A 15768-nucleotide genomic window follows, 5' to 3' on the forward strand; every position below is an offset into this window, starting at 1 on the left:
CACACACATATATATATATAGATATATATTAATAGTCTGCTTCGGCATATGGAATAAAATATTCACAAATAGTTAAGTAAATGCCGTAGAATCTACGATTTTATTTCTACTGCATTTACTCAACTATTTGTGAATATAATATATATATATATATATATTTATATATAACTCGGCCTTCCCCGACTCGATGAGGAATGGAGGTACTAGATCAACCCCACAAAGAGTGTCATCCTTGTGCTTCATCAACATCTTCAAAGCAATGGTAACTAATGGCAGATCAACGGCGAACCAATTGCACAATTGTTTCCTCCCATTATCACTTTTGCATTGTCAAGACTGACGATCTCCAGTACGACTATGCCGCTGATGCCATCACCAAGGGATATAGAGCATTTCCTCATTGGAACCTCTCCACTAGGAGCAAGGGTGATACTTCATATCGCAAGTGAGTTGTGGAAAACCTTCTGTGTTCCATGAATGATTTTTGGTTGTTCCAACATATATTTCTCCAGAGCAATGTTGAACTGCTTGGATCCACCTATTTAAGCAGATTCTGGGTCTACTAACAAATTCTGCCGATGAAGCGGTAACAGACATCTTCTTAGTAAGCCTCATGATCATCCGGGAAAAGCTTCTACTCTTGTGGCAGATCTTAAGCACCAAATTGAACAGTATAGAGCGGAGGATGCTTCTTCGATCATGACATCTGTGCCAAGGCCATCGTGTTGCTCTACAGCAACTCGGCCTTCCCCGACTCTATGAAACCCCCAGGCTACCATCTTTGGAAGCAAACGGTTTAGACGACAGTGAAGCAGGCATCTGATACTAGACAGCCGGGTGCACTTGCCAATAGGGCTTCTCTGTCTTTATGGTCTCGGTCTCATAAGCCCGAGACCAAGCCGCCGAGGATCCGTAGCCTGGACACATTGCCAATCCAAGTGTGCGGACACCATCACTATCCATCTTACTGTCTACCTGACTCAGGCTAGAGTTGCCAAGATCGGAAAATCAACCGATGACTGCTGGCATTTATCCATGCCCACCCATGAAGATGGCCAGCACCTCCATTGTATTGGGGAACACCTCCATTGTAGACAATTCTTAGGCCCCCGGTAGAAGCACCCCCCCAAAAAAAAAATCGTTCTAGTCTAGAACCACACCATATTCGTAGTTGTTACGATCTTTCTTTTTTTATATTTTGAAATTATTTATTCATTTATTATTATTATTTATCTATTTTGGGGGGATGCTTTTGTCATTTTTAAGGACCCCTCCCCAAGCTAGATAAACTTTTCCCCATGTGTTCTTCCTTCCCCCTCCCTCTTCACCACCCCTACCCACACCCCACCCAACCACCGCCCATTAGCCCCTTTCTCCACTGCATGCCGAAGTTTTGCTGAATCAGGGTTTCAGCACAAACAAATATAAAGGGTATGAGGTCTGAGACTAAACACATGGAGATAATACATTGCTGATTGAATGTTGCATTACGTTATTTTACAAGGTCAGACCCCTTAAAGGTATAGTGTATGATTGGTTGATCTCAGACAAGGTCAGTGAATCAATTGTAAAGATATTATTTTCATTAAATATCTATATCAATGCTCTACTTTATCACTCAAAAGAAATTGGTATAACTCTTCTGTTTTCATGATATTGAGGGGTGAAATATATATTATAATATATCGTTTAACCGATATATTTTGTTTCCGCCCTCTCGAGTTAACAAATAAATTGATATTAGAACACCGTTCGAATCATGCATATTCATTACAACCTCATGCATATTGATGAAATACGTCATGGCGCATGCGCCGTATCAAGAAATCCCCGTATCAACAAAGTGCAGCGCTGTGTGCAGAAGTAGCTGAGTAGAAGCAAACTCCGAACGTTGCGTGCAAGCTCAATGAGCCGATGCTAGCCGGCTAGCGATTAGTCCACGTCCTGGACAATTTTTATTGATTGGGCAAACCAGGGGCAAACCTTATCGGACCGTACCGGTACCCCCACGCGCACACATAACCAACACACACACACCCTCCACTGATTCACTTACCCCCAGTGATTCATCTAACCCACTGATTCACTTTCCCCGTAAAAGAATGTAGTTTCGTGTGACTATTCAGGGGGTGTGTGTATGCGTGTTATGGGGATGTAGTGTGTTGTGTTTGGTAGTCGTATCGTACAAAATACCAACAGTCCAGGAGGTGGACTAGCTAGCGATATGCTTGCGCTCTGCATGCACGTTTACCTTAAAGGAGAATGAAACTCTTGGAGCAAGTTAGCTTTTGTGAAAGCAGAAAAATCAAAGAATAAGATCAACAAAACTTTGAGTAAAATAGGACTAGCAATAAAAGAGTTATGAGCATTTGAATGTCGAGATCACTAATGCTATGGTGATCCTCCCATTGGCAATGCGACCAAGATCTGTGATGTCACACACGTACAACTCTCCCATTCGGACACTGAAAATATACCCCAAAACATCTCATTTTGCTCATTCTAATCATATGACAAACGATTCATCAATGATATAATGTTGTGAAACCTCTGTACTTGTCATCTCATAAAGAAAACACCTAACCTTGTGATAGACTCTATAAAAAATGAGAATATAAGTGAAATAAGTACTAAAGTAATGAGGGAGTTGTACGTGTGTGATATCACAGATCTTGGTCGCATTGCCGATGTGAGGATCTACATGGCACTAGTGATCTCAATATTCAAATGCTCATAACTTTCTTATTATTCATTCAATCTTCCTCAAACTTTCAACAATATGTTTCTTTGATTTTTCTCTTTGATATGGATTCAGCTAGTTTCAAGGGTTTCATTCTCCTTTAAACATAATCCACTATTAGCGATAGCACACACTGGACAAGCATATTATATGGAGCTATAGCTCCATGATTGTATCGTACGTGAATAAGGATTATCGAACGTGAATGACGAAGCGAAGGATTGCCCAATACGGCTTACTTTCGGAATCTAATGTCATGAATCTGAAAGTACTCCAAGACTAAAAGAGATACGAGAATCCCAAAGAAGGGCAAGGGCCGAGTTTGATTTGACGGCCACCTCGCTCTTTGCGCTCGCATCAATATTGTTAGGTAGATGACAATCAGAGACATCTATGATGACAATCCTGTTCATGATTACCAAAAGTGCTTAGAATGTCAGAATTTTAGTTCAGAATATCAATCACTTTTTAAGCCCAAGTGATTGATATTCTGACCTAAAATTTTGACATTCTAAGCACATGTGGTAATCATAAACAGGATTGTCATCTAATTTTTAACTAAACATTATTGAAGCGAGCGCAAAGAGCGAGATGAAAAATTTTCATATGTATATACATGTATATATAGACGGCCATCCCCATTATGTCTAGGGCCGAGTATGAAGAAAGGGAAGGGCGAAGAGAAAAACGATTATTTCCAGGGCGGGATACAAAATAGTAAAACATAAAAGGAAGATAAAAGTTGATGGGACCATGGAGGACACACAGTATTGACATGAAAGTAGGATTATTCTTCGTTGTTTAGACTGAACTTGCGAGGTCAAAAGGTGAGCTGAGAAACCTGTTGATGCGAAGTATGTAGCGTAGTCTACATCGTGTAGACCGTGACAGTGTGTGCATGTATGCGACCATAATGCATCAAATTGCAAATTTAGAATACAGTGTTTATTTGGTCAATCTTTACAAGCAGATCTAGAGCAGAGGCGTCATGAGCGAAAGCAAAACAAAATTAGGGGGGGGGGGTAGACGTAAGGGGCAAGATTTCTCAGAAAACTCTTATTCTTGCAGCCACACAAGAAAGCTTGTAGCTAGATGTGGAGTAATGAGAAGTTGAGTATATTCCATATTGCGCGGCGCTATGGTCTATGGTAGAACCGTTGCGCTCTAGGTATGCAGAGGGGTGAATTTCGGAGCCGACCCCGGGGGCCGACCGGCATGTTTTACAACAGAACTTTACAAGTCATGCCGTTTGAAACAGGGCAACGAAGTACGTGAAAGAAGACTAAGCAAACTTGGAGAAGCAACGTCCGAGGGGATTTACGTCTGCTTTGAAACGTGTATCAATAAGGATTTCCAGAGAATGGGTCGCAGAGTATTTCTCCAGTATGGGGAGGGTGGGGGTAGCCTATAGGCCTAATCAATCCATCAGTGGATGGATGGATGGATGACTGAAATAATGAATAGATGGATGAATAGGCATATATATGAATGGATCATCCGATGAATGTATAGGCCTAACTCCAAGAATGGATGGACAAAGACAAATGGATACCAATGACGAATAATAGATAGGGGCGCCCCATGGGAGCTGTTGTTGAATGGGCTACCCCTTATTAAATAAACAATAAACAATTAAAAATAGATGGAAAGATGAACTTTTATTGCAACAAATGAGAGGAAGATAGGCCTCCGGGATACACGCATACAGTGTGTGCCCGAGCAGTTCAACTGTTGAAAAAATGTGAATGGTGCGTGGCGACGTGAGCAGGACAAAGACATCACTCACATCTTGATTGGCATAACGTAGACTTATTTAGCAATGAAAGTGGAACCGGGAATTGGGACTCCCATTTTCCTGCTATAAATATAGGAAAAACGAATGATAACTGTTGTTTTATAGCCGAGGAAATGTATTCTTCATATTGGGATTGGGACCAAGGAGATCCCGGCGTGTCAAAATTTCACAACTCATGGGGAAAATAATATAATAATCATTTTTTATGATTGAAAAAAAAATGTGCTCAGTTCACACTGTCACGATTTTTTTTTTGGTGGGGTTACCTGCAGAAAAAAAATTGACAAAGCAAAAGAAAAAATCATTGGTCATTCCATACATTTCTCAAATTTGACACCTATCAGAATTCCAGGGGGTGCTGCCCATGGAAAATAATACATGCCGCATCCCCAGCTCCCCCCCCCCCCCCGCTTCCAAGAGGCATATAATCGCGGAATAATTAATCGTATCAGAAAGTATCAGATCAGTCAAGGCGATCGTATTGATCGTAGAAAGTGTTGGAATATGGTTCAACTATTTTGGAGATCAGTTATCAAAGGCCAATCGTGCATGGTGTTCGTGACGGATTGCACTATTGTAGGAATAAGAATATTTTGGGGCGGGAAAGTCGCCTACTTCCAAGCGGTGATGACTTTCGGGGAAAAAAAGAAATTTGTGTTTGAAATTTTTGGGCAAGCCCATTCTGGCGAGGTTCAATGGGTATACGCCTATTCTGATGTATTTAATTTATGGTGATGTGATGCAAATATGTTGCCGATAAAAATATATTATTTTGCCTTTATGGGTGTTTTACCCGGGTGTTTTACAACCAGTGGCGTAGCTAGGATTTTTTTCCTTGGGGGGCACTGGGGGGTCCTTGCTTTTTCAGGGGGGGGGGGGGGCACCATTTTTTCCGTTGTGTGTGTATGTGTCACAAGGGCGGATCCGACTTTCGCCAATATGGGACGGGGCCCGAAATTATCTTCACCTATAATATTTCCCCCGATCAGTCACTTCTTAGTTTTATTCTTATAGGACAACATAAACATGAAATAATCTCATAAGCCTTATAAAAAGTGCGAGCGCGAAGCGCGAGCGTTTTTTTTTTGTTACTTTAATGTACTTTGTCCTGAAAATGTAATATTCTGTGCAATGTTATGTGTGATCCTAAACAAGATTTGTATGTAACTAGATGGTTACTGCGAAGGCCAAGCGCGAGCAGAATTTTTTATTAACTGTTCTAGCATTATCGAAAAGGGACCTGTTAAGGACTGCTTACAGTTACCCACGAAGACGGTATATATTTCAATAATGCGAGCGCGAAGCGCGAGAATTTTTTTTGTTGACATTCCGACCTAAAAAATTGTCATTCTAAGTACTTTTTGTATTAATAAATGGGATAGGTATGTAACTGAACAATTGATGCGAGCGCGAAGCGCGAGAGGAAGAAAATTGAGATTTTAGACCTAAAAGCGGGACACTCTATTCATATTTTGTAAATCATAAATAGGATATAGTTAATTGGCGATCGTGAAGCGTGAGCAGACAATTATTGATATTCTGATGTGAAACTGGATAATTTAAGTACATTTAATATAAAGAACATGCAGGCTATCGCGCATGTTTTAGATTTAGACCTAGAATCTGGGCAGTCTGAATACATTTGTTTAATGGAACATTATGAAATACACGTAGACAATAAGAACTTGGCAAATCAAACAATTTGACCACGCAGCGTGAGCTTAAAAATGCTGATATGTAGACTATAAAAGGGACATTTTACAGCTAGAACACTTAAATTTGTTAATGAAAAAAAATTGGTGAGAGCTCGATGTCCGAGCTAAAATATATTTTGTATTTTGACTTCAAAACTTTCTCCATATCAGCCTATTGAGCAAGATATGAATTTCATTGAACAGGCAATTCTGGCGCGAAGCGCAAGCAAAAGTTTTATATAGTAACATGAAAGATTTGGTTTTTTTTGCAAGTCTTCCCTTCACATTATTTCATTCACTCGTCTTCCTCCTCTTATTTTCTTCTTCTTTTTTTCTTCTGTCTTTCTTCTTCTTTTCCTTTTTTTTCTTCTTTCTCCTTTTTTTTTTACTGTGCCAATTTTTTTCAGGGGGGGGGGGCACCTGGGGGCACACCAAATCTCAGGGGGGGGGGCATGTGCCCCCCCAGGCCCCCCCGTAGCTGCGCCACTGTTTACAACTCACAGGGGGGGGGTCAAGGAGAATACAGTAATAGCTCTGAATACTGACTGAGAGACACTCCGATCTGCAAAAGTGAAGGCAAAGCTGTCATGGGGCAAGCAAACAAGTAATACTTTCTTGAATATGCATACCATAATAAAGTTTGTGAGAATAATATTGAAATAAAGAGAAAATAACATTGAGAATGCGAACATAAGGAATACACACAACCTAAGGTTAGGAATTGTATAAACAGCGAAAAATACAGAAAGATGTTATGAACATGCTTTCACTATTCATGAATGTATAATGCAATGATAAAGGGAAAATGTTTTAAGTTGAATTTAATTTTAACCAGTGGCGTAAATAATGAACATAACAAATATGAAGGGGCCAGATATACATATAGGGCACAAATCTTGTTTTTTTTTTTTGGTAATCTATGATAGATTTTGACATGATATTCAGATAATAGTTTCCCTTCTCTCTTTCCTTTTTTTTCTTGGCCGTGACAAATTTGGGAATCCATACAGCACCAAGCCTTATTTTGAACGCCACTGATTTCAACTGAATATCATCAGAAAAATATTTACAAGGTAGTCAAGTGGCAGCCGACGCAGCGTGTAAAAACAGTATGAATTTCATTGCATGATAATAATAAAATGATAAATAATGTCATGTGTGGTTAGCGGAAACGAGGATAGGACGTTTTGTAATTCGCTCTGCAGTAAAATAATGAGAATGACTGAAACGATATATATTCAAAATATAAATTTCATGAGAGAGAAACGATTCAAACAATAACAGAGTATAATATTATGTTGCGTTCAAATTCCCTTTTGATCGTTCTTTTGATTCCCTTTCAACAATCTATTTCTTTCTTCCTTTCTTCTCTCTCCTCCTTCCCTTTAGGATGGAGGGGGTATCGGATATAAGGAAGCAGTTTAGGTGATATGGCACATGACAAGTTCAATTCAGTGGCCTAGTACTAGTAGGTCCATTGGTAAATTGCCAATTCGTCAACTGCCAACTCATCCATTCACCACATGGTCTACTTTCATTTAGTCCATGCAATGCCAATCCGTCCATCAACATTTCATCGAACAACCATTTGGTCCAGTTAGTCCAGTATCCAATTCATTTTCATTCATTTTGCACAATAACACGTCCAATAACCAAATTGTATATGGACTAAATGACTATTGGATCAGATGGTTATTAGACGGAATGCATGCATGTGGATAGTGAACGAACTGATGGTAGACCAAATAATGATAGTAGACGAGTTGGCATTTGGACGAGTTGGCATCACGACGAAATGGAAGTAAACCGATCCGATCCATGGACTAGCGCCTAGTATCACGCCGGTATAGATATAAGGAGGTACAATGTTGGAAACGATGCCCAACGGACATGCGCGTATCCAGGATCCATGATTGAGCCCGACTATTTTGGCGCCCCTGTGAACTTTTCGGAAAATGGCACCCCGACCCGCCCAGCACGGCAATCATAGGTGCCTTAAATGCAGTTTGAATTATCGTATTTCATAATCACGTGAAAAATGCATCGAAGACCACTTTTTAATGTGTTCATGAAAAAAAAACATCCATGAATATGTTTTAACCACCTTTTGAAAAAAATAAATGCGACCAGAAAGCACAGAATTTTAAGCATTTTGGGGTTTCAATTTAGTTCAACTTCTCATCAGAGTGGTAGACCATGCTAAAATTATGTGCGGGAGCTGTAATTTCTTAACCGGGGGCGGATCCAGCTTTCGCCAATAGGGGAGGGGATATTTTCATCTCTTTTCCGATCGAACATTCTGAGTTTTATTGCAACCGTGAACATGATGGGTATATGTATTATCTAAACAATATTGATGCGAGCGAAAAGAGCGATATGAAAATTGTTCATATTCTTACCTAGAATTTGGAAAAATCTATGAGCACTTTTGGTAATCAAGAACAGGGTGGGTATCTATCAACATTTTATGCGATCGCGAAGTGGAAGCTGACAATTTTTGAATTTCCAACCCAACACTGGACATTATAAGCACTTTTTACATTTGTTTTATAATCACGAACAGGATGGGTATCTAACTAAATAATTAATGCGAGCGCGAAGCGCGAGTTGAAAATTTTTGATTTTCTGACATAAAATTTGGACATTCTAAGCACTATTGGGTAATCATGAACAGGATGGGTATCTAACAAATGATCTAATACGAGCGCGAGGCGCGAGCTTAATTTTTTTGATATTCCAACACAAAACTGGACATTCTAATTTGTAATCATGGAAAGGATGGGTATCTATTTAAACAATTGTTTGTGCGAGCGCGAGGCGCGAGCCTATAAGTGATTGATATTCTGAACTAAAATTTTGACATTGACTAAGCACTTTTGGTAATCATGAACAGGATTGTCATCTAACTAAACAATATTGATGCGAGCGCAAAGAGCGAGATGAGAATTTTTCATATTCTTACCTAAAATTTTGAAAAATCTATGAGCACTTTTGGTAATCAAGAACAGGGTGGGTATCTGTCAACATTTTATGCGATCGCGAAGTGCGAGCTGACAATTTTTGAATTTCCAACCCAACACTGGACATGATAAGCACTTTTTATAACCATGAACAGGATAGGTATCTAGCTAAATAATTAATGCGAGCGCGAAGCGTGCGTTAAATTTTTTTGATATTCTGACCTAAAATTTGGACATTCTAAGCATTATTGGGTAATCATGAAAAGGATGGGTATCTAACAAATCATTTAATGCGAGCGAGAGGCGCGAGCGTAAAATTTTTGGTATTCTGACCCAAAACTGGAAATTCTAAGCATATTTTATAGCCATGGAAAGGATGGGTATCTATTTAAACAATTGTGCGAGCGCGGAGCGCGAGCTTAAAAAGTTATTGATATTCTGGCCTAAAATTTTGACATCGACTAAGCACTTTCGGTAATCATGAACAGGATTGTCATCTAACTAAACAATATTGATGCGAGCGCAAAGAGCGAGATGAAAATTTTTCATATTCTTACCTAATATTTGGACATTCGAGTAAGCATTTTCGATTATCATGAACAAGATGAGCACTAACAAAACAGTTTATGCGAGCGTGAAGCGCGAGCTGATTTTTTTTTTATATTTCGATCCAAAGTCGGACATTCTAAGCACTTATCTAACCATGAACAGGATCGTCACCTTACTAAACAATTAATGCGAGAACGTAGAGTAGGATGATTTTTTTTTGTATTCTGATCTAAAATTATAGGCACTTTTGGTAATCATGAACAGGATGAGTATTTGATGCGAGCAAACATGAATTTGGCGCCCACCCCCCTCTCCCTTGGTTAATTGAACCTGAATTTGGCGCACCGGGACAAACATAAAATAGGCGCCCTCGTGTGGTGAACATCCATTAGGCACCCCCTAGGTTGAACATCAATTCGGCACCCCCTATGTCAAACATCGATTCGGCAACCCTATGAAAAATATCAATTCGGCGCCCCAGCCACTAGGTTGAACATCAATTCGGCGCCCCCTCGGTGCCCCTATGTCGAACTTCAATGCGGCCCCCTCTTATGTCGAACATCTATACGGCGCCCTGAGGTAAAACATTAATTCGCCCCCCCCCCCTCCACCTAGGTTGAACATCAATTTGCCACCCCCTATGTTGAACATCAATTCGGCGCCCCCCTATGTCAAACATCAATTCGGCAACACTATGGAAAATATCGATTCGGCGCCCCAGCCCCTAGTTTGAACATCAATTCGGCGCCCCCTCGGTGCCCCTATGCCGAACTTCAATGCAGCCCCTCCTATGTGGAACATCTATACGGCGCCCCGAGGTAAAACATTAATTCGCCCCCCCCCCCACCTAGGCTGAACATCAATTGGCACCCCCAAGGTCGAACATCAATTCGGCGCCTCCCTAATTCGGACATCAAGTCGATGCCCCCAATGTCAAACATCAATTCGGCTCCCCTATCTATGTTGGACTTAAATTCGGCGCCCCTATAGGTCGATTATCAATTGGGCGCCCCCCTCCCTAGGGCGAATATCAATTCGGCGCTCCCCTTTCCCTCTTTTGTTTTCCTCCACTCTTTCTTTCCCCCTTTTATCTTTCTATTGTTCTTTCCCTCATTTTTTCCTCCCCTTTTCTCCCTATTTTTGGCGCCCCTTTTTCGCCTACCCGGGGGGGGGGGGGCGTGCCCCGAGGGCCCTCGAATACGCGCATGGTGGAGCTACGGATATAGAGAAATAAGGACAAAGATGTAGTGAAAATATAAGAACTCTTGAAATATTCACATTTTCTAGGCAAACAAGAATCCAAAGCGTATAAATAATGCCCGGCTGAATAGACCTCCATTTGCATCCTGTTTGATATGCTCGCGTTTAAATAAAATTTCCTGCAAGTTCCATCGCAGGCTAAATAAAGGGCAAAAGTATAAGTTTTTTCTTTGAGAGGGGGGAATGACGATAAATAAAAATACCAGCAAGTGCGATGGATGATAATCAGGGGCGGCGGAACGTATTTTCATTTGGGGGGCAAAAGAGGGCATTAATATGTATTTTTTATGCAATTGAAATTTTCACCATGAGATTATCATCTGCGTTAAGTAGTTGTGCGTTTTATACTTATTAAGTTGAGCAAAGCCTTTTTGAAGTCTTTTCTGATTGATTAAATATGTAATCAGGCTTTATTTTTCCGGGAGCGAGCGTAGCAAGCAAGCGGTTTGGAAACACTTTTAAATCTGAAGTTGTGAAACTCGCTTTTTGTCAATTATTACCGCGCAAATTATTGTTAAAAGAGCATCCTTGCGAGATGTTGTGAGCGCAAATCGCGGGCTCAAAATTTTGGACATTGCATGTACTAATAAGACCTGAAAATCAAGCATTCCGAGCTATTGTTTTTGTTGTCATGAAAAAGATGTGTATCTAACTGAATAATGGACGCGAGTGCGATATTCCAACCTGAAAACTGGACAATCTAAGCACTTTTTGAAACCAATAAATAATAATTGATGCGAGCGCGAGCCGAACATTTGTGATATTTCAACCTGATGGACATTCTAAGTTTTGAAACCAAGAATAAACAATAATTGATGCAAGCGGAAAGCGCGAGCTGAAAATTTGTGATATTCAAACTTGAAAATTGAACATTGTAAGCAGAAGTTGTAACCAAAACACTTGCACCCCTCTCCCAAAAAAAATCCCAGTAGGGAAAAAATGGAAAGTGCCCTTCTTTCAAAATGATGTGAGTGCGAAGCGCGATCCAAAATTTTTGTGATTTTCTAACCTAAAATGTATTGTTCGACTTCAAGAAAAGGTATTTTATTTTGAAAAGGGGCACACATCATTTTGAAAGAAGGGCACTTTCCATTTTGAAAAAAAAGATTTTTTTCCTACTGAGATTTTTTTTTTTTTTTTTTTTTTTTTTTTTTGGGGGGGGGGGTGCAAGTGCTCTCTGCCCCCCCCCTCCCCCCACCCCCGGTGCTAATATGGCCTCGGGTTATAATTTTTAATGTAAGTTGAAACTGGTATTAACAAAACATGTTGGTTTGACTGCATCAAATTTTGATAACGATGGTTTTCTTTAAAATATATATTTTTTACCATTTCGATCCATGACATGTTTGCATTTATTTTGTTATTGTCCGTTGACATGCCCAGCGCTTAGAAGTCGTGCCAAAACGTGATTTTGCATAGAGCACATTCGCTGAACCATCATCGGAACTTCGGAATAACAAAGAAATGGAAGACCCCTTCCCCAAATAATTCCGCCTAGCTGTATGTCCTCGATATATCTCTCCATGATATGTACGCAATTTTATTCGCCAAGCCCAGAGGACCAAGGAGGAGTGGGGTGAAGGGGGAGGCACCCAGGAGACGTCATCATCAATTTCACTGAGAAAACCGTACTAAAGTTTTGGTCACAAAGTTGGACAAAATCAAACGTGATACTTGTTTAGTACATACTACCATAACAAGTTGAAAAGAAAAATACAAAGAGAAACTTTCGGGGGGGGGGGTTAATCGATGTTACATAAACATCAATTGCTTATAATATACAGGCCTGATGTACCGGTATCATAGGCGGATCCAGGAGGCCAACGGGGCGCCCCCACCCTATTGGCGGTGCATAATAGGGGGAAAGAAAGGGAAACAAGTAATATAATGGAAAGCAGAGGGTGGGGGGAGAAGAAAAAATATAAGGAGGAAGAATGAATAAAATAAGGTAAGGGTAATTCAGACTTGGGGGGGGGGGCATGTCACTGCATAAAACAATTTAGCCCGCGCTTCGTGTTCGCATTGCCTCAGGTTCGATGGAATATCTATTTATCAATACCAATTAATTTATTTATTCATTCAGTCATATTTAAAAAGGTTCACAAGATCAGAGTTGTAATTACTGTTTTTTTCATCTTGGTCCTTGTATAATAAAACATAGTAAAATAGCGATTACAATAAAAAGGTATTATTCATATCAAATTAAAGAAATATCAGCTAATCGATATAAACAAAAACAGTCCTTAGTAAAACAAACAAGGGAACTACCATTTACTAATTCAAATGCTTGAGCGCAGTTAGCCCAGCTAAAGCCGGGGTATTAGCATGGCCCGCTGGGAGAACAGTTTACGGAACTGAAGTCGCTACCCGGTGCACCATAGGCCCTACGTACCGTTATGATTATTTTGTTTTATTATGATTAATCTTCAGAGGCAGATCTAGGATTTTTCAAAGGGGGGGGGGCACATTTTCCCGAGGAAAATTTGACAAGCAAAAAAAAATGATTATATCGATATATTTTTACATAAGAAATATTGATTGTGCCTCTGAAGGGGGGGGGGGCACAGCCGGCCCGTGCTGCATGGATCCGTCAATTTTCAGGACACAATACACGATTTCCGAAAATTTTACCTCGCGCTCGCATGTTTTATAGGGCTTATGAGTATACTGTTACGACTATATAGATACAAAAAAATAGCTTTGAGCTGCGGATCGATCGGGGAAAATATTTTTCAACCCCCTCCCTCTTTATTATAGTGAAAGCTGGATCCGCCCCTGGATATTGTAAAAAAAACACTAGGCCACGCGGTATTTGTCCAATTTAATTGATAAATACGTTGAGGCAGTATATTGACGAATTCAGTGGTGGAGAGCTATAGGACACACAAAGCAAATAACGAAATTGGCGGCCAAGCTAATACAAAATGATTTCTAATTTTTCCTTTAAAAAAAATGTAGCATAGGCCTATTATTTAAACAATTAAGAAATTACAACGTATATTACTACACGTGATAATAATGAACACATCAAAATACAGAACCTGAAGAAAATGATAACAATTCAGTGAATCGGAAACAAAACAAAAATACATATAAAGAACTAGAAAAAATATAATAAATAAGAATATAGCCCTTTCTCTCCCTTGGCTTTCACAAGCACCTTTCTCCCTCCCTCCCTCCCTCCCTCCGTACCCTGGAGAAATAGAGAAACAATACAGATCAACGAAGCAAATGAAAAAGCCGTCAGACTTTGTTTTCAATGTACACGCTTTCTACGAAATGCAATAGAAACCGGGAAAGAAACCCGTGCATTCACGGTGTACAGACTCCGTACCCGCCCATGCGTCCGTACCATCGGCACTTGATTGAGACTCGCGCAGAGGCGAGAGCTAGGGATATGAATATTCATGAGCAGGTATTGATGTCATTTGGTCTCAAGGTGGCGCTCTTCATTTTTTATGTTAGTTTTAAAAATAAATAAAAAAAAGCTCACTCGGCAAATCTTCTCATCTTTATATATTTTTTTGAGAATAAAAACAGTTCTTTCTGGCCAATGCAATACATTGTATGGACTCAGAACTTGTTTATGAATATCGTGGAAAGCAAAGAGTGAAATTTAAAAGAAAGTTTTGAAATAAACCAATGACACAATTTACCTTTAAGATTTATAAATTCTTTTGTTGCGTCTGGCGGCTACTACCCACCACCAAAAATATCTGGCAATAACCCTGATGCTAAGCAAGATAATATCCCAACGATTTCATAAAGTTGCTTTTTCAGCTATAGGCTAGCTTAATTTTGGGGATCCTTTTCAACGCCCTCCTGACCACCCCCACCACCGATGACCAGCCAGACGCGCATTTCCTTATACTTAAAGGTATTATTTAACTTTGTGAGCAGCCGATTAAAAAAATTCTCAAACCAAGAAAAAACATGTGTACAAGTACATGTATTAGGACTAAAAAAAACCCTGAAAACAATCATTATTGAAAATGAAAAGCTAAAAATACAAGGCAAAACCCAATTTTGTAATAAGGCGTCTTTAAGACGCTTAAATGGAACACATAAGTGTATGGGATGAAATTAAGATGGTGTCCGGTCACTTTATATTTCACTTTTTGAAGCACTAAATAATGATTTTCGGATGCAATTTTTTCTGGGCTACATTTTTGTAACATATCACACACACAGGTGACAAGTGTGACCTTCTAGTTCAGATTTTAAAAAAGTCAAATCAATGTTAGCCAATCACTTTAAGGGGTATACATACTATATTACAATGAAGATGGAAATTGGTAACCTTCTCAGCTAGGCAGATGCTGCTGGCTCCCTTACTATTTCGTTGCCTAGTTGAACGTCTTTAAGACCTGGTACCCAGTGTATCCATACTGCCACTAATAATTGCCATAATAATCTTTGCATGTTGTCTTGGTGATACCATCTTATGTGACCGCATACTTCGTGTAATAATCCTGTTTATTTGCTTTCATCTGTCACATTTTTTCTGTTTTATCCAGTGTATAAAACTGGATTTCCATGGATTTCCTATACTACTGATGCTAGCGTGGTGATATAAACCAATTTTATAATGCCAAGTTTGACGTGGAATCTTTCTCGCTAAGGATTATTTCCACCTAACCATTTTGAGTAAACATATTTGTTTCCAAATTGTGTTTAATCTTCGAGCGACTCCATTTAAATAAATAATAATAATATAGGATTTGTATAGCACACGTATCCACCTTTGCTAGGTGCTCAAGGCGCTGTCAT

General features: G+C 39.7%; 1 protein-coding gene across 1 annotated transcript in view; it reads left to right on the top strand.

Moving 5' to 3' along the window:
• The first annotated feature begins 357 nt into the window (after window positions 1–357).
• Window positions 358–15768, top strand: part of LOC129277578 (acidic leucine-rich nuclear phosphoprotein 32 family member E-like) — a 48290-nt gene continuing 32879 nt past the window's right edge. The window contains exon 1 of the mRNA XM_064095692.1: window positions 358–445. Coding sequence (XP_063951762.1) covers window positions 358–445 — 88 coding nt within the window. The remainder of the gene's footprint in view (window positions 446–15768) is intronic.

The sequence above is a fragment of the Lytechinus pictus genome, chromosome 2 (assembly GCF_037042905.1).
Source record: "Lytechinus pictus isolate F3 Inbred chromosome 2, Lp3.0, whole genome shotgun sequence".
NCBI lineage: Eukaryota > Metazoa > Echinodermata > Echinoidea > Temnopleuroida > Toxopneustidae > Lytechinus > Lytechinus pictus.